General features: G+C 37.5%; 1 protein-coding gene across 9 annotated transcripts in view; it reads left to right on the forward strand.

The window, feature by feature from the left end:
- The window catches only part of stxbp5l (syntaxin binding protein 5L), a 177,452-nt gene that overhangs the window by 14,799 nt on the left and 141,433 nt on the right, over positions 1–21,220 (forward strand). For all 9 annotated transcript variants that reach the window (XM_059343455.1, XM_059343461.1, XM_059343457.1 and 6 more), the window contains exon 2: positions 9,759–9,856. In XM_059343455.1, the coding sequence (XP_059199438.1) occupies positions 9,759–9,856 (98 nt within the window). The remainder of the gene's footprint in view (positions 1–9,758; positions 9,857–21,220) is intronic.

Below are 21,220 nucleotides of genomic sequence, written 5' to 3' on the forward strand. Positions count from 1 at the left end.
ATCCATATGAGTGGACGTGGGCTAGATCTCCCCGTAATTAGCTGTTTTGGTGATTTGGTAGAAAGAGATACAGAAGATAGACCCTGAGGTGGACCTGGTGGGTAGTAACAACACACGATAGACCAGTAAAAAGAAGATACAGGCAAGAGTATATCTGATAAGAACTGAATGGGCTCCTGCTGTGTTGTGTAACAAATGTATGTTTCAACTCATTCCACACATTCAGAAACCCCTGATCTCCTCTTTCACTCCTCCCCCCGATGTCTTCTCTACTACCCACGTTCTGATTTGCCTCTTTTTTATTTTGGGCTGCTCCCGACCAGATCAAAGGAATTTTAGAGCAACCTCAAAATATCTCCCTTCAAACACTGGTGGGGGAAGCCTTGTGTATCTTTGTTTTTTGATGGGCGCTCTGACTTTGTAACGTCTCTATAAATTGGAATTGATGTTATGTGACGGGAATACTCTACTTTTTTCTGCACTACTGTCTCTCATCCTGACGTTTAGCCTGAAGGGACAGCTGCTAAAACACCTGGGTGATGCAGAGGCACATTTTGTATGCACACAGGCAACACTTAACACACACAAAGACAAACTGCATGTATAATATATTACATTACTTTTATTTATAGCTGACATGCTCATCCAAAGTGACTTACCATGAGTGCATTCAACGTAATGCAAGCAGATACATGCTCAATACGTCTGAATCTGACATTTATATTCATACTATATATTTCACTGTTAAAACAGTCTATCCACCTACAGTTGTACATATGTTAGCTGACTAAATTCTTATACCAAAATGAATATAAGACCAGCGTTTTCCTTGGTGATTTTGACCGTGTTTAATTATTTTACAAAAAAACACTATTCCTTTTTTTCCCCATGGCAACTTGCATTCATCTTGACCTTTAACAACTGTTCCTTTATGAAACCGCCACGAAACAGGGCGCAATCTTTTTTAGCCACATGTGTGCTTTAACCAACAGTGGACAGATTCCCACTCTGTGTGATTCAAGGTTGATTTGCCCTCTTGGATTTACATATGGTATTGTCATGGCAACACTGAAACACTCCTACTTGAATTTTAATTACAGGTCATGTGGTAATGTGGTTTGTATTCATCTAGAACCCCATATGTGGTGGTCCAAAATGTCCACTAGTAACACTAGTGAGAGACATTTGATTCGCTAGTTAAGTAGTCGGGTAAAAAAAAAAGACCCCAATTTGTTAACTAGTAAGCAGTTTAGCCTTGACTAATTAACTAGTGAGAGTAAGTGTTTTTAACTAGATAACTAGTACAGCCAAAACATCCACAACTAGTGTAAATAGTGGGCATTTTAATAGTTAACTAGTGAACATTTGAGCCTCACTAGTAAGTGCAAAATAGATCCAATCTAGTTAATTTTTCCTTGACTAGTTAACATGTAAGCTGCAACATGCAGCCATTCGTTAACTAGTTGCAATTCACCAAACCAACATGTGCAATATGCAAATGAAGCAGGTGGGATAATGACATATTCCTGAGTCCTGATTGGTTCATTTAAAAAAAAAAAAATTGAACTGGAAAGTCAATAGGAAGCCCCGATGTGCCTCCTCATTAACATTTTGTGTAACTAGTGAGCATTTTGGCTTTCGCTACTTCATCTAGTAAACAATTTGTGAACTACTTAAGCTTAAAGTTCAAAGAAACTCATTTTGGCTTCACTAGTTCAACTACTAAACATTTTGAGGATCACTAGTTATCTAGTAAGGTCAAAAAGGTTTCACTAGTGAACAATTTTGGCCTTCACTAGTTAACTAGTTGAAGAAAATGTGTGTAACTTAGCCAAGCACATAGTTAAAGTACTGACGAGCTACAGAGAATTATAAGGTTAGTGACCCTATTTCAACAGCACTAAAAGAATAGACAATAATACAGTAGGCTTGGTTTTAGATGTGTGATAGTTCTCCTCCAATGGACATTTATGGAAGCTGAGCCAAAGCTAACACAGCATTTTAAAAAGTTGAGCGCACCTGCTGTTAATTATAAAAAGTACGTTTTGGATATATCCATAGACCCTTTCACACAGCAGCCATTTGGACATATCCTTGCAGAGTAAACACAGGTGTAATTAATGAGATTAATTACGGCCCTGTTCCATTTAGGTGGGCCAGAGCCCTGCTACTGTGCATGCTGGCTCACTTAGTTTTATCAATCACACCTGTGTTTACTCTCCCATGTTAAAATGGCTGCTGTGAAAAGGTGCTCTCATCCTGATGTCTAGTCTACCTCAGTGTGCTTGGAAACTATACATTTTTATAGATGAAAGACCAGAGTTGGGTTACATTATAAAGACAACAAAGCTATCTCTGCTTTGTGTCTGCTGATAAAATTAGAATCTGGCACATTGTTTCGAATGATATCAGAAATGTAGTCAATTTTTTTTTCCCATTTTCTTCATCACTTCCATTGGCTTTTTTCTGCTCTCCACATACATGCTACTCTCACCATGCAATATTCATCACTTGTCAGTACTCTTGCTTCAAACTGCACAGTACAAGTGGCCTCTTCATCCATTTCTCCATTTATTCCTGCTCCATGTGCCTCCCTTGTGTCCCTTTTTGTTGTATAGATACAGTACATGTATCCAAGCACCATCAAGGTCGGGCTGTAGAGCCTGCTCAGTCCATTACACCTGAATCCCTGCTCAACAGTAGAGATCCTGTAGTGATGCTTTCATGTAGTGCCATGTGAGATACTGAAGAGCCGAAGCAGTGAATCCATCATTAAGGTCGGCCAGTTTCATCTTGCTGCCCACCTGTCTCGGCTTCTCTCTGAAGAGCTACAGAGATAGAGTGGGAACATTTGGGGAATTGCATGCATATAATGCCTTAACTGCCCCTACTCAGTTGTTTACATGTCTAAAAAAGGAGTATTCATTTGCATCCTGCACAGCTGTAAATATGACAAGGGGCTACTGAGGTGCACCTCTTGTCCATATTAATATGTGGAGATTAGATTATAATTTTCTATATTTTTGTGTATTTTTGTCCTTTACATGAGGGAGGTGGTGAGTGTACAAACACTCCTCAATATATAATCCAATGCAGTCCAGTACAACAGCATCAGTAAATTTGACCTAAATTAGAAAAGGAAAATACAATTTAAATAACACCTTTCACCTAAAGCTGATAATTACAGCATAAAAGAATAGATGTTTTTCACATAGGCCGTTGTAATAGAGTGCATTAGATTAAAAAGGTGTACCTAATAAAATGGCCACCAAGTTTACTTTCAGGTTCAGGTTTCTTATTTACCTACATGACCCTGGCAAACACTGCATCCAGCTGGTGCATGGCTCATGTGACACCAGCACAATATGCTCGTCAGTAATCATACAGACATGCTCGTGCACCGTGTGTAGTGGTTATTTTTATTTTAATAGTTACTGAACTCGTTTGTTTCTATTTTTCAGACTCATTTTCCTAAATGATCCCTGTAAACTTTGTTAACACTGCACTTTTGCTTTTGGACCTTTTTTTTGTACAGACTCCAGCCAGGATATGTTTTTATTTTTGTGAAGTTGCTCCAGAAATTATTGTTAATTAGCTTCAGCTGATATAATGCGACACTGACCACATTTGTCATTTTTAATTGGCATTACTACCTTGATATATTATACATAAGTTTTTGCTAATAAGGAAGCATGAAGAATATAGAAAACCAAAACCATAGATGATTTTTAACATTCACACACTTGCACACATGCGAGAAAATTGCACACTGCAGAGATGATACTCAATACCATATGGTAACAGTAAATGTGAAATATTTAATAATACTGAATAAGCTGCACCGCAATATTATTAGAAGTGTTAGCTTTTGTACACATTATAAACAACGTCTATAGTCAAATAAAGATTTATTGGAGAGTTTAATGTCATATTTAATGTCAGATATTGCTGCTTAATGCACACTTTGCTGGCAGTGGTAGACATGGGTGTTGCTTGCTATTTATAGAAACAGGGGTCTAGACCAGCCCTGCAGCTGAATGCTGTGGAGAGAGAGTGAGAGAGAGAGAGACAGAGAGAGAGAGAGAGAGAGAGAGAGAGAGAGGGGATGGTGGGTGGCATGAGGAGGTATTGGTCTTTGGGGGCTGGGAATGTCTGTATGGGGTTATCTGATTAAACACCAGGCTTGTGTGCAAAAAGGTGGTGTTTGTGTGGAGAAAACCACACGACAGAGGGAGAGAAAAGGGGAGGAGATGGATGAAGAGTGGAGTTGATGTAATGCAGCCTCTGGCAGCCATAACGCAGGTCCTTAGCAGCAGGTCAACAGTTGCTGCACGGCTGACTGCATTTCTAAATGTACATCTTCACTGCTTCGACAGAGAGGATATACATTAGGTCATTCATTGTGGTTATTTTTCTCTTGTTAATTTTTGGACTGTTTTTGACATGGGACTGATCATAAGATAGATAGATAGATAGATGATAGATGATAGATAGATAGATAGATAGATAGATAGATAGATAGATAGATAGATAGATAGATAGATAGATAGATAGATAGATAGATAGATAGATAGATAGATAGATAGATAAAACTGGTGGTCATTTTTTGTATTTTGTGAAGTGTTTCTAGGACTGGGACTCTACTGCACAATCTTCAGGCCTAGTAGGCCTTGATCACCAAACAATGCCACCTAAAGCTTCCAATCACAACACCGAGGAATATGTTACCATGGCTCAAATGCGTGAATTACTGGATCAGCAAAAGGACTTCTAGAGAACTTTGCTTGAACAACAGGAAAAAAGCTTCAAATCTTGTGTACAGATCATAGTTGATTCTTCTAATAAGAGGATAGATGATCTGTCAAAGCAAGTTTTTGATTTCAAGGTGAGTCTGGAAATGACCCAAAAGGAATTTGATGATTTTAAAATCTCTTGTGGCACTTTGTCCAAGAACTGTAATGAAACCAGAACAGATTTGGACACAATTTGTAAAAGTTTGATTTCAGTCTCAGACAAGACTGAATATCTTGAGAGACAGACAAGATGGCATACTATTGTTGTGGATGGCATCAAAGAGTCTGTGAAAGAAAAGGTGTCTGAATCTGAAGAAAAAGTGAGAAAACTATTTGGTGAAAAATTACAACTGGATCACTTGAAAATAGAGCTGGACTGGGCTCATAGAATTGGGACGCCGGGAACACCATCAGAAATGCCCAGACCCATTGTGGTCAGATTCCTGCGGCTGAAGGACAAACTTGCTGTTCTGGATAAAACTAAAAACCTGAAGGGCTCAGGCATCTTCATCAATGAGGATTTTCCTGAAACCGTCCGACAGAGAAGGAAAGATCTACTCCCTGCAATGAAGGCAGCTCGAGATATTTGAGATATGACAAACTTATTGTCCATCCACCTAATCAAACCCTCCACAACAAAGGAGGGCAAACACCTAGTGGTGCCCACCATGTCTCATTTATACACTGCTCTGATTTTTTAATGACATATCCACAGTACATTACATTTACACTTTCTGCCTCTCCCTGCACTTCACATTATATGTTATCTTTGTCATTTTATGTAATTCTAACTGCAAATAAAAAAAAAACCTAAAACCTAATAGATAGATAGTAGTATGGGTGAACTTATACACATATATGTATGTATACTATAAGTACAAATACACACTGAAAGAGGGAGTAAATGGCTTTGGCCTTGAAATATACATGAGCAGCTGTGAGGTTCGCCAGAATAAATGTGTTTCTCATCCACTTCGACTCTCTTGTTTGTATATGTGGGGGGTGGATCTCCTGTATCCGAGCAACAGCTTATCAGAGTTGGGCTAGAGAACCTAAAGGCCTGGAGGATGAATGCCTGAAGTTGTGTGTCTGGCCAGGTCGTTATAGAACAGATATGTGGGCGTTTGCGTGTGGCCATTTCACATGAATGATTTTATGTATGAATGTGTATAAGGGACCAACTTTTTTCTCCTTTTGATGAACCGTTTGCTGATGTATTTGGCTTGTTTCATAATAATCTGATCAGTCTAAGTGTTAGAAGTGTTTTTCAGTATGAAACATCACTCGTGTTATCTGCAGCTCTCTTTACTGCTATGGGGCTTAAACATTTATTGCCTGATGACTCGGAAAAACGATTGACCTTCCCTCTTTGTCCTCTTCAATAAATGGGGATGATGGGGGAGGCAAGTGATTCGTAACGATAGGGTGAAGGCGGGTGTCACTGCCCATTCTGTGAACATCTACTTTTGAACCCCTTAAAATGTAGTCACTTCTGGCATCAAGTCCCACGCCAACATCCTGTTTCATGCAACAATATATTCAATCATGGAGGACAATTACGCTCTCAAAGTCATGCTATTTTGAAATGCATGTGGATGTGTGTTGAGGTTTTGGTGTTTTGGCTTGTGGTGCATCTTAATGTTGCAGCTAATGCCTCCCACATGCATTAGGTGCATTATTGTGAGAGATTTACATGATGTACTTAGCAATACATGTATTGATATTCAGTGTTATTAAATGAGGGAGAGTGTATTTAAAATGTGCATTATTAAAAAATAAAGCGACAGGAGAATACCAGGCAGTGCTGTGTGATCCAGTTCCTAAACTAAGGAATTGTGTATTTTAAAGGGAATTCACAAAGAATAAGATGACATCATGTGCCTGATCTAAAAGTCAGATTCCTTGGACTGCATGATGCTATATTTACTGTTTTTAAATCTTACATAAAGGTTACATAAATTGTATGCGTTATGGTATCTTTATTCTTAATATAATGTGAATTAAGTACGTCATGTACTCATAAATACACAGTATGAATTAATTATACACACACACACAATCACATACTCTCACACACAAACAATCACAGACTCACACTCTGCTCAGTGTTTGCTGTGGGATTCAGTGTATCTGTGTTGTTTCTCGTTTTCCTCTGTCGAATCTGATCACTGCTGAGTGATTTCATTCTGTCTTTTATAACCATTTAATTCATCCACAGACTCTCATGTTATCTCTCCGAATTCATCCTCTGCAGTTTTAATGAGAGCACAAAACCCCTGTTACAACAATGCAGGAAGCCAAACAAAGGTGTCTGGGAGGTGGAGGAGTCTGGCAGCATGGGTGTTATGTTATGAACAAACAAGCCAACGATGACTTTATTGTGGGCTCAGAACACGAGGATTATTATTATTTACAGATAAAATATTGAAGCTTTTTTAAAATATTTGGTTGTGATGGTTATTGGGAATTTTTCTCGTGTTATTGGCCAGAGGTGACAAGACTCTGGTTGTCTAAAATCACTTCTTCATTCACCCATTCACTAAAGGTCTCCTCACTATACCAAGAATCAATTCAAAATCAGCTCATGGGTGATTCTCATGAAGCCAGTCTAAGCTATGTCTGTGAAGATAATAAGGACATACTTAATTAAACTAAATATATTTCACTTTTGCATGAATTAACAATATAGCAATAATGAGGCACAATTCATGTTTTGTGCTAAAATAATATTTTCTATATATTTTTAAACATCTTTTTGATTCACAAATTCATAACCGTAGTGTGTCCAGATAAAAATGTAATGGTCCCCACACTTATATACGATAAATATTGAATAAACTTTATGAAAATAAATATACATTTGTTTAAAAATGTATAATTTAACAGAATGTCATCAAACATATTGGTATAAAGTATGTATAAAGAACAAAATCTGAATGAAAATTGATGAGGAAAAAATGGTTAGATGTTACGGTAATGATAAAATTGTTTGAATTAAAATATGTGTAAATTTTAATAAAAAACATTTTGGTGATACCTGCTAACCTTGAGCATATTTAAGTGCCTGCCTGCCAAACCAAAAAAACAAAAAACCTATTGTTTTTTTTTTATTTCTATTTAAAAATGTGTTATGATAATAAATTTAGCTCACAGTGTCTCTATAAATGTCAGAAAATACCTTACATTTTTAAAAATAGATTTTAATATGAAAATATGAATTCAATGCTCTTTGATTTTTGCTTTGAGCTGTGCCATGTTCATGAGAATCACCCTCATGGTGCTTTTAGTCATTATGGCCCGACTCTCTGGAACTTGCTACCACATGAAATAAGGTCTGCTACAACTGTGTCTTCTTCTAAAAACATATTTGTTTTCATTAGCTTATAATTAGGTTTTTATTTCCCTTATTTAAATTGTATTACCTTTTAATTGTAATACATTTGCATCATATATGTTTGTTCATTATGTTTTATTTCTGTAATAACCTTTTTCATGTTATCTAACCTTATACTACCTGCTTCTGTATTTGTATTTTTGTTTAATTTGTCATATATATTTGCCTATTTTCTTTAGTTTGTTTTGTTTTTCATTCATTGAAGCACATTGAGTATAAAATGCGCTAAATAAACTTGACTATTTCTTAAACTGGAATTTTAGCCATTTATGCAGACATGTCTCCCCTCAAAAACGTCAATATAGGGCGTTCGTACAGGCAGCAAAATATGACTCATATCTACGTTTTAGACTATCCTCAGCTGCTATATTGCTGACGTAGTAGTGATGATTGATGATTAACATAACTCACATTACTTGTATAATGACGTGTGCTATTTTCAGAATACTCTGGGGTACCATGATAAAAGGAAAAATAGTCAGGATTATATTATTTTTCTTACAATGCTGTAAAAGCAGGGCATCTGTAACAGACAGTGTTGATGCTGTGTAATCATCAGTTTTGTAAGAAAATGGAACTATCACCTGATATCTATAACATTTTTATTCTTGTGTTACTTTGTTACAGTGCTTAAATCTAAAATTTCTCATATTGCAGTTTCTGGTAAAACTATAATATTATTCTTGTACCATTTCCATTTAACGCTAGCAATGACCATGTTTCTACATCCCTCCAGAGCAGATAACTGTAAGTGAGGCACTGTTGGGAAATTTAACATGACTAATGGCAGACAGCTTCAGTGCATGCAGTGCATCTCAGAGTGGGAGTGTGAGAGACAGTGTCGTTTTGCCTATTCAGGCCTTAGCTTATTAATGCTAAGCCTAGTTCACTCGCAATTCAGTCTGGATACAACATTAACAGAAGCTGCAGTTTCTTTGTTAATTAGTTTTATCAAAAGAAGAATGTTGACCTTGCTGAGGTGTTAGAATTTAAATAAGCTTTACGTGTGCTGTATTTATAAATGTTAAAATGATGTGCAAATGCAAGTAATAGTAGGAATTTGCATTTACAAAAATGTTTATGGATGTATTTGTTGGTTATTAAAAGTGTGTCTGCTGTCACCGCAACAATCAGACACATAAAAATGTTGCAGGAAACTATTAAAAATCCTCTTAAATCCTTAAACTCCTTTCTTTTTTGGTGGCCTTGGTTGATTCACAGTGAAGTGGCAGTCATACAGATATTTGTTGTTAGTTACAAAAACTAGACAACATGTTTGATGAAAGTAAAGTAAACCCATCATGCGGTATCCTTGACATCATTAGTTATTTTTAACCATTTCATCAGAAACGGTCATTTTTCTTTCCCAGAAGAATTGAAGGTCACCGTAATAGAAATCGACATTTAGCTTTTCAAAATGACAAAGCTTGGAAACTGGATTCACCACACAATAGACTGTCATAGGGGCAGGCAAATCATCTAGAGAAAATCATTTTTGTTACCCTATCTACGTCCTTAAGTTGTTGTTTTTTCTATTTGAATTAATATCTTGTTTGTGTTTTTCCTTGCAGACGGTGCGTCATGGTTTCCCTTACCAGCCCACTGCTTTGGCCTTTGACCCTGTGCAGAAGATCTTGGCGATTGGCTCCAGGACAGGAGGTGTACGGATGTATCCTTTAACCCTCTTCTGCTCACTTTCCCCCTTACTCTTGTCTGGATACACACTAGACAACAATACATACATACATATATATGATTGTATTTACAATGCCTATAAAAAGTATTCACCACCCTTTTGTTGCTTTTACACATGAAATCATGATCAATCATCATGAAATTTTTGTCACAGCTAGTGAAATACAGATCACCTGAGTGGAGTTGATGTGTGTCAAGTGATCGTAGTATAAAAACATGTGTGTCTGGGAGGTCCAGTCTCTGGTTCATCACTATTCCTGCTACAACTGCAACACGAAGACAAAAGAACACTCCTAGCAACTCAGAGAAAAGATCATTGAAATGTATAAGTCAGGAGATGGTGACAAAAACTCACTGGACATCCCACAGAGTTCAGTTAAATCATCATTAAGAAATGGAAGCAGTATGGCACACAAATCTGCCTAGAGCTGGCCGTCCTCAAAAATTGAGTGAAAACATTATTTTGTAAAAATCTGTTTTCACTTTGAAGAGGGAATGGCAAATTTTTCAAATTCTAGTAAAAAAAAAAAAAAATTATATTGACCATGATTTCATGTTTAAAAGTAACAAAAGGGTGAAACATCCAAGGGGGGTGAATACATTTTATATTTAGTGTATAGTAAATGCATTACCTGGCCGTAACCACTGTTTATTGTTGGGCATTATCAAAAGACAAAAGACATAAAACATCATCTATCACAGTTGGCTATAACACAGGGCTGGGCGATATGGACCAAAAGTCATATCCCAATATAGTTAGTCTGATTAACGATTTATATTCCAATATTTTTATCGCAAAGTGAGAGCAAATGTCCAGTCAAAGTCAAAGCCAAATGTGTCATGTCACAATTAGTTTTATTGAAACCGTTTATTTAAGTGAACATAAATACTGTACAATATAAGGAGAACCTTTTTTTTTAAATCAAAGCTCCATAAAGTGCACATTGAAATAAAAATAGCCTATGAAATAAAATAGGCCAATCTTTTTTTCTGAAATAAATATATATCGATATATGCAATATGGTCTAATTCCATATCACATTTAAAAATATATTGATATATTTTTTAGTACAGCTACAACATTGTTCACAGAAATAATTTATCTACTCCGACACAAACTTGTGCCACTGCTATAGTGTGTCTCCAGACAGAGGCTTTCCTTCCTCCACCCCTCCCCCCTTATCTTCTAATTCTCATCCCTCCTTCAAGCCTGTCATTTCATGTTGCTCGGCTGTCATGTCGCAGGCTCACAACTGTCCATAAAACAGCTCAGCCCTTGGGTCACTCGGTCACAGAGATGGGAGAAGACGTGCGAGTGCGACCCAGGTAGGAGATTACACCCTCATAAATACCCAGGCTTCTCAGTTTGCCTTTAGGGAAGCAAGCAATTATTGATGCTGCAGCAGCCGCAGTGCTGGTCCTACTGGGGTAATAGATGGACAGATAGAGTGATGTCTCTGCCCAAACAGAGAAAAAGAAGAGATAGTGAAAGGGGGAAAACGCATCATTGTTTGAATATTTGAAAGAGAGGAAAAGAAAAGGAACAAAGGAGGCTAATGAATGCCTTACTGTGAAGCAAAGCTGTGATTTCAGCTGGATGAAAGCCCCTCGAGTGACTTAGCATCTGTATTGACATGCTGCACACACCTTCATCTGCTCCCATGTGGCCTGTCACCCACTCTCTACCTCTCTTTCTCCCTCTCTCTCAATTGCACGCTCTCACATACACACATTTCTCTATTTTGCCGTTTCTCATTCTGCCTCGCCCTCCATCGCCTTGTGTCTGGAGGACCTTTTTTACCTTATTTCTACTTATTTATTCAATTCACCCTTCCTCTGTCCTTCACAGCCTGTCTGGATGTTCTTCATTTTCTTGCCAGGGCTTTGAACGTCCACCTGTCATCTACTGTCATGGTCTCTCTTTGTATTTCTCCTCTTTGCTTTTCTAAAGCGTTTCTCTCTATCCACGCTCCTTCCTTTGTAGCCATGTTAGTCCTATACACAGTGGTAGTCATTGCAGGGGATTCTCATGGTCCATTTCTACTTTATAAGTGGTACAATAGTAAGTCCTGCCTTTTGCTTTTATTCTCCATCAATGCCATGTTAATGTTGCAGCCGCAACCAACCAAGGTTATTTTACCATTTCACCAGATTTTTATTTTTATCACCCGGTCTCTCCGGGATGGAGCACCGTGTAAAAAACAAGCAATTTGCAGCTATCATCCTGTCTCTTGCTTCCCTAGTTGTCTGCTATCACTGACCTGACACCATAGACGCTGTAGCAACACATCATTATTTGACAGAAATATATATTTTGTTCCTGTTAAGTTATCTGTATTGATCACTGGGTGCTCTAAGGTACAGATGGCACTATTGATCGACTGCAGTTATGTGGGATCTCTGTGGGAGGTGCCTTTTTCCCACGGTGTGTTGTGTGTGCATGTATGTACGGTTTGTGTGTCTGTGTGTTAGTATAGGCAAAAGAGTGATCAATACATCTTCCATAGAGTCGATTGCTTCATCAGAAAGTGACATGTTTATAACCTTGATACTGGCTCTAGTTGATGTACTGTAGTGATTTATCTATTGCCCTGTCTGAGCCATGTCTACATATTGTTGGCTGTCTGCCTTTCATGCAGACATGAATGAATGAATGACTGAATGAATGAATTAAATATCTTTATTTTCGGCTTTATGATATTCATCTTAAAAATCACATTTTTTTTTCCATAATTAAAAACCGGAGAAAGGAGTAGGCTGAAGCACATGGCTTATTTCTGCCTGTCCTATAAAATTCAAGGGAAAAAAATATCTCAAAAAATAAACATCTACATTATAATATAATTCATGATCTACAAGTTCTGAAACTGAAACACATCTGTATTTTATATTTTTTTCTTACTTTACATGTTTCAAACAAAAAACAACCCTCTTACATTATAAATTCCTTCTCTTAATTAAAAAAATGTCTGAATACAAACAAGAAGGCTTTTTTTCACAACACGAAATAGTATTTCTATTGTTTTTAAATAAAAAAATGTCTGGAAATTTTAAGGATCCTTTACAAAAAGAATAGTTGATTCACAATACCCATCTTTATTTATTATTCTAATAGCTCTTTTTTGAAGTTTAATTATAGGGTTGAGATTTGTTGTATATGCATTTCTCCAGATTACAGCACAGCATGACATATACCGCAAAGTGAACAGTGAGGAGCATTGCCTCTCTTTTATGATAGAATGAACCTGTCGATTTAATTTTCACCGCAAAGCCTCAAAAGTTAAAAAAAAAAAAAAAGCTTTGGATTTTGTCTAAAGAATGAGTGCATTTACATTCATACTATGAAAAAAGACTGACAAATAAATGGGTTTAGCTTGTTTATTAGCCTTAGCATGCCAAATAGCATTGAACTGTTTAACTCAAACAGATTAAAAAGCTTAATGGCTTTAGAATGATTTGGTTTGTTGAGTCTTAAACCAGAGAGAGTTTTCCTGTCACAGAGATGGCCCTCTCTTAACCTGGCTAGATTTCCATGGTATCTTATGCTGCATGGCTAACCTGGTCATGATTGTTGTTTCAGGCTCTGCCTTGATTAAATTGCCTAAAGTGCCTTTCAATAATCAGCTGTTTTGGAAACGACGTCATTCTATAGGTAACACTCAATCTCTAACATCATGTTAACAGTGCCACCTGACGAAGCCGTGCAATTACAGTAGCACTTACTGTGTCGCATTGCCACCCCTATTAGTCCTGCAGTAGAATATACTGTTTGTAGTCTTCTCTGGACATTTGTGTACGCTGGCTTTAAAAGAAGCATATATTGAATATATTGATAGATCACTATGTCAGTGTGATGCAGAACGCATATGAAATGTGGTGTAATTATGTCAAACCATAATGTAACCACTATGGATTGTGCTTCTCTGCTTGGTCCTGATTTGCTGAAGTCTGTTTTGCACGCTGGTATATTGCAGCAAATAAAACTCCAATGATAACAAACCAAGGTCTTTGATCCGTTCGTGTCATTTAACAGTCGTGCTTCACATTTTTCCGTGTCAAATGTCACTTATGTTACTCATGTCATTCTTGTAATAACTTTTAATTTACGTGCACTTATTTTACCTTTTAAACTACCTTTTATAATGCCTAACAAGGACGTTTTTTGCCTAACCTTAGATAAGTAGTTTTGTAGGGTATTGTAAGGTAACTGCAGCCTCTTACCTAAACCTGCCCGGAGGTCGAGTAGGCCCTTAGCTGCACTCTTTTATGGGAATGCTAACCGTTCAGTTGTCTGGTAACGTTTGAGGCGGTTGCAAACTGTCTCCTTTAAGATCATGACTGTGAATATTGAACACAAAAGCTACATGAGCACACTGACTGTTGCTATAATCTATTGCATAGTGATTTGTTTTGGTGAGTATTTTTAAAGACTGCAGCGCGTCAAAATGTCATATATTTGATATGAAAGGCTGAGGCAATGGTAGTAGGACTAGTCCTGCTCTGGTGAATGGTGCATAGTGACGATGTCATCAGGGCTGGCGCAGTGGGTTGGCAATGAGGCTCTCTGCAGTGGGCTCCTAGGACACTCCTCCCCCTGCCTGGGGCGAGATTACCAAAATATGCTGAGATTTGGCTTATTGAGAGCAAATATAATATAAACAGCGAAAAAGCATGACAAGTGTATGTGTGAATATGTGTGTGTACATGTGTGTACAGGTGTCTGCTTTCTGTGTGTGCATTCATGTGCGCTGTCTACCTGTGTCAATATTGTGTGTGTGTGTGTGTGTGTGTGTGTGTGTGTGTGTGTGTGTGTGTGTGTGTGTGTGTGTGTGTGCGTGTGTGTGTGTGTGTGTTGGTGCAGTGTATGTGGATGTAGTTTCAATAAAAGGGTCGGGTAATAGAATTGCCCAGAGTCTGATAGACAGTCAGTTCTCATAACAGTCAATATGATCAGAGAACAGGGGAGCAAGAATGAGGTAAGACATGGAGAGAGAAATGGAAAAGAGTGTAGGGAGGGAGGAGGAGGACAGAGAGAGCCTTCATATTGATATCAACAGTTTGTTTATAAAACGTGACAGTTAACATTGATCCATGTGTCAGCAATACAGTAAACCATTGTCAGATACATTTCGAGACATTACTAGGGTCTTGGGCTAATGCATTACTTTTGTGCACTAAATAAACTGGCTAGAAAGTTTAAATAATAGAGACTGGTCCCCACTCAAAAACACAAGATAAGGCTTACTTGTAAATGCAGCTAAATATAATTGACGTTTATGTTCTAGACCAGGGTAGGCAACCTGTGGCTCTGGAGCCACATGTGGCTCTTCAGGCCTTCTGCAGTGGCTCCCTGTGGCCCTGAAAAAAAAAAGGTTATTTATTTTATTCACCAAAAATATGCACCATATCTTATGAAAAGTCTACAGTTCAGTGTCTTAACGTCTAACTTTTGCTAACTTCAAGTCTAGTTTTGAGTTTCTCTATCTAGACTAGCTTTCGATTCCAATACTCTCGAGATATTTCTTCGGTGTCTCTCATTTGCACATGGGTCCTTGCTGCATTTTGACAAAATCAAATTAATAAATGCTCATTATGACCTAGATTAAGAGTTAGTAGGCTGGTTTATCCATAGTAAGGCTCATTTTATGGCTGATTGACATTGATGAACAGTTTAAATGCGGATATCACACTCGGGGAGGGAGGCAGGTTAGGTGCATGGGTCGAAAAAAATGGCAGATTTTTACCAAGGAGACCAGGATTCGTGTCCCATGTGAAAACAAAAGTACGACTTCTGCTAAAACCCTTGTAACTATATCACTTCTGACATTTACGTACATTTATTTACTGTTTAAACTGTCTTTTATAACACCTAACCAGCCTTTTTTTACAACCGCAAATCCTATGTGTATGTATAATGACATGTGTGCTATTTTTAGAACGCTCCGCGGTACCTTGAGACTCATATGCTCATATGTGTTGTTATGGGTGGTATTGACAAAAAACGGTCTATTCTGTCGTTTAGATTGGAAATCTTGTTTAAATAATACTGAAACATGATACTGCAAGCTGTGCTAGACATCATTAATACTCTATATGTCTCTGAAATGAATATCAGCACTGACAATATCAATAGACTTGACTACAGCTGATGTTGCACATCCTCCTTTTTCAGCTCAAGGCACTGCCAAGAAAGTTGTTGACAGTGTCTACACTGAAAAAAGTATAACCTTGCTCAAACTAATAAAAAAAATGTCCAGATATCACATCTAAAATATTTGACTTCAGAGAATCTACATTGAGTAACTTCTTATGACCTGATTATTTTATGTTGATGTAAACAATAATACTGCACTTGACTCAACCTTAATTCTTTGCCTTGATCCAAATTATTTTCTTAACATTTGAGTTATTATTTAACTGAATTAATGTTTGCATTGACACCAGTTAATTTATTTACATATGCCCAAACTATATTTTTCACATTTTATTTGACTTAACTAATTTTTGTTGTCCACCTTATAAACTCTATAAAAAAAGACACTTGGCCAACAGATTATATTAAATTTATTTATTTATTAAAACTTGAGGGAACTTTGTTTTGGGTCCTTAGGACATATATTTAGTTCAGTATAAATCAAACTTGATGTCTCTAAATGCAAAAAGAATGAGTTTTACAATCAAGTCAATCATTTTATCCTCTTTTAAATCGCAGTTATTAGTTTGAATGAACAACTGCATGTTACACTTTTTTCAGTGTAATGGAGATAAGTTAGCCAGTTGACAACAGTCCTCTGCTTGTCACTAAGTAAGAAGGTGACTGCAGCTTTTTCGGGCAAATTCTCTCATCAGCAGCCACATGTTGTTCAGTGACCAGCAGCAAACAATTAGTAAACCTAATTTGGCCAATAGAGCGTGAGCGGACAATGGGAGGAGGTCACTCTCTGTAAACACACAGCTACTGTTACAGTTCATTATTAATCACACAGTCTTACAGTGTGTGTGACAGAACAGCTTTGCAGTGCCAGTTCGACAAACAGTACCATCAGATAGTCATCAATTAGGGATTCATCGTTGTCACACTGTGTCATTGGCTTTGCTGACTGTGAGAGCAGGCCTGCAAACATAATGAATATTTTGCAATCAGGAGCTGAGTTACTACAGAAAGTGACCAGGGCCATAATCAGATGCTTCCCAGATCAAGATTGTTGAGTGTTTCTGCACACACCATGCTCTATTTACATCATTTCTCTCACCACTGTTAAAACTCTGCTGACAAGAGTTGAGTTCAAACCCCCGTTGCCATGGATATAGGCGCATGCACATATAATCACAACGAGATATAAGTCCTGCCGAGTGACTCACTTGGTCTTGATTGAATTACACATTAATAGGATTTGCAGCCCTCTATTTGTAAACTAGAGTAATGGCAGATTTTACTGGTGCCAAAGGTGAGCAAGCAAAAGTGCTGCTCTGGTAGTGGGACGGAAAAGGGATGAAGCAGCAATATTAAGCTGCTCATAACCGCAAGCTGCACTCTGTCCTTACATTACCCTTGCAGGGTGCGCGATAATAGAATTAATGGCTCTACCCTGTAGTTTACCCCAGGATTAAAGAAAAGTAATATGGCAGAGAACGGCAGTGAATCAGAATGAAGTATAGCAAAGTTTATTTTTCTGTGATTCTAGAGTTAGCACTTTTTATGAAGTCTATTATGTTAAATTTGTTGTATTAATTAATAAATCATGTTGTCAATATAAATGCCCTTGCAAGTTTCCAAAGTTGAAGAAGATATCTTCAGATCATTATTCCTATGATTCCAAATTGATTTGATTTGAAAGGATTTTAAACAAAGGTGCACATATTTAGTTCTAATTAATGATAGATTGTCATTACACCTCTCATTCAGAAAATCACATGCTTGATCAGTTAATGTTACATACACCCTTAGTCTGCACAACACCTCTTAATTAGATGTTTCCTGTTCATTTTTCTCTCTTCTTTTTTTGTACACATGAATAAACAGCAGCAGATATTGACTGAGTCATATTAGGCTGTGACTATGGAAACTTCCACATATGGTGAGATCACATGCATACCCAGATACAAATGAATGAGGGGGCTGTGTTTTTGTCCAGTATTTAAGCCAGTCTGAACATGATCCAAACCCACAAAGCAAATTTTCCTACTAGTTTACTACTTTGCTACTAGTTTGACTGCTGGAGCATATTGGGATCATTTGTGTTTATTTGCGATGTGTCGATACCAACAACGTTTCTATCTGCCATTTCTTTTATCATCTGTGGCTGAAATGATCTCTATTACTGCTTTGTACCTGTTGAGGAAGTCTCAGAGTCATCATCAAACCAAACAGTGTCTTGGTTCGTAACATCACCTGGATATGCAAGCAACTCAGTGAATTTTACCACCTTTTCCTAGAATGGCATCAGGATGAGTAGCACTATTGCAGTGGTAGGAACCCATAATAAACGGATTATGCTGTACTTAAGTTGCAATAAATGGGTCAAAAGCCCACCCAAATAACTACATCATGATGCAGATTACTAGTTTATTACTACTCTATCCACACGTTAATAGGCATATAACTTTTAGAATGCTTGTATTCTAAATGATTGGGATTGATTTGAGCTAGGCTATGCAGGAAAATTGGAAATTGTGAACTTCCAAACATGTGAATGTGGCATCTATTTGGGTTGGTGGTTCGATCCCTGACCATGGCAGCCTACATGTCGAAGTATCCTTGAGCAAGATACTGAACCCCAAATTGCTCCTGATGCTGCGTTCATCGGTGTGTGAATGTATTCCCAATGGTGGCAGGTGGCACCATTTAGGGTAGCTCCTGCCACCAGTATGAATGTGTGTGTGAACGTGTGAATGACCGTAGTCTGTAGTGTAAGAGCTCTGAGTGGTCGCAAAGCGACTAGAAAATCGCTATATAAGTGGAAGGTCCATCTTTGCACTTTGTGTGTAACCAAACTGCTTTAAACAGTTGCTTTGAGTTTGCTGTGAACACCATAGATATCTGCTGTATCCACCTCAACTAAACAGATGATGTCAGATGTATTAATTTTTTGTGGTGTGAAGGCACATATTTTATTACCAGATGATTTAAGGATCTTCATAATGCGACCACACAATTGTCTACCATTCTGTATCCTCTCTTATCCTCTCATCCTTTATTTGTTCTACCTTACACATTCTACTTCCACACTTTACACCTCTTCTCTTTCTACTATTTAAAGTCATATGACCTTCATCATGCACATATAGTAGCAGGTATGCAAACAGTAAATGCAGTTTGGTTCCTGTTTCGGGAACATGTTGTCTTAACATATATTTGCTAATGGGCTCAATCCGCAAGCTGGCGAATGTGGCGTTTTAGTGGTCTCATTTTGACTCTTTGTCCCCTCCCTCCTTTTAATTAGCCTTCACTCTTCCTCTGGGTTCCATTATCACTGGTATTTCTGGTTTGGTTGGAAGACCACTCATTACCTTTCTGCTATAATGATCCAATCTACACTACCATTGAGAGAAAAGCATGCAGTGCCCCCTGTTGCTCTACACTTTTTTTGTCTCTGTACCAGCCCCATGTCACTTGGGAGGTTATCCGGTGTTTTTTGTTTCTGTTCTCCTCCTTTGTCTTTTCTCCTCACATTTTCTGAAGGACACCCTTTTTTCTGATGGTGTATCTCTCTGAACATTTATTTGTGTGCAAGCGAGAGAGAGTTGATGAAATATTTTCTATGAAAATCTGCCCAGACTGCGTAGGAAAGTCTGTGGACAGAACATAACTACTGGAGCTCTGAATGCTTCCTATGAGTCAGAAAATGATATGGCTCTATGTCAACATTATATCGTACAGTGTGTTCGTGTCAAAATAATCACAAATGATTGCTGTAATTCACAATAATTCTGTCATAAAACCATAAGAACAATGTGTGCTCACAATGCATCCTGGGCCCCTCTTCCCTGGCATTTTGCAAAAGTTCTGAAAATATTTTTTCATTGTTTGCTGTCTCTTCCACCCAGTGGTACAACAGGCTCAGAAAGTGTTTACTTTGTTTGTGCTTGAACAGGATCACTTGCTGTTTTGTGTTTTAATGCAATGCTGTATATTTACTACAAGAAAAAGATGATTAAATGGTGATTTCTCGTTTTTTATATCCCTTACCAGTCACTTTGACAAACCTATCTAAAAAATTAAAATATATCACTTGACTAACAGGCTCAGGGTACCGACATTTACAGTGATGACATTTTGGAAAAATGTGTGCTTTGGAAGTCTGTCAACATCTGTCATTCAAATATTCATTCTTAATACACAAGTTGAAATATATTTACAATTCTGTCAGCTGTTTAATGATAATAAAGAGGAAATTGGTGGTGATTGCTGATGCCCCGATTTTTAGATTATTGCTGAACACTATTAGCTGTTGCCACATTACAAACAAGATCAGTTTAATTACAAAAGGTCGATAGAGAGCCTTTGTTTCCACCAAATGAACTTTCCAGTTGTGGAAGAAATATTCAGATCCCTTAAGTATACAGTAAGAACTGATACCACACTGTAAAAATCCTGCATTCATATTTTACTTAAATAAAAGTACAAAAGTATCAGCATCAAAATGTACTTCAAGTATCAAAAGTAAAAATATCCGTTATACAGAATGGACCATGTCAGTCGTTTTATATGTTCCAAATATATTATAAGTTAATTACTTTTTTATGCATTTATCAATGACATCATTTAACTAATTAATACACTGTGTAATCATTTTACATTTATATATTTTAAATCTCGACCTGAAAGGAACTGAAGCTGTCAGCTAAATGTAGTGAAGTAAAAAGTACAATATTTGCCTCTAAATGTAGTGGAGTAGAAGTATAAAGTTACATTAAATGGAAACACTGAAGTAAAGTACCTCAAATTGTACAGTACTTGAGTAAATGTACTTAATAACATTCCACCACCGGAACCTTCAAACAACCAATAACTACAGTAATAACAGCCTGCTAAACTGTGGCGATGTGTCTAGCTTGTTTGAGTCTAGCTGCTTAGTAGAAAGCAAGGGTTTTGTTGTTATGGGAGTTTGGGGAGGTTTTGTTGAGATTCTGTTGAAGGTTCATCAAACAGAAACTATATAGGGGCAAGCAGAGAAATCTGAGGACATTAGTAGCCAACCTTCAATTTCCGAAATCAAGGCAGGAGACATGCAACATAGTCAAAAAGCACCGAAGACATGTAGGTACACTGGTAGTCCTGCTGCCAGAGACACTTACAGGATCAGTAGAGTTTAACAGATGTGCTTGTTAGATGGTC

This window comes from Centropristis striata, chromosome 10 (genome assembly GCF_030273125.1).
Source record: "Centropristis striata isolate RG_2023a ecotype Rhode Island chromosome 10, C.striata_1.0, whole genome shotgun sequence".
Taxonomy (NCBI): Eukaryota; Metazoa; Chordata; class Actinopteri; order Perciformes; family Serranidae; genus Centropristis; species Centropristis striata.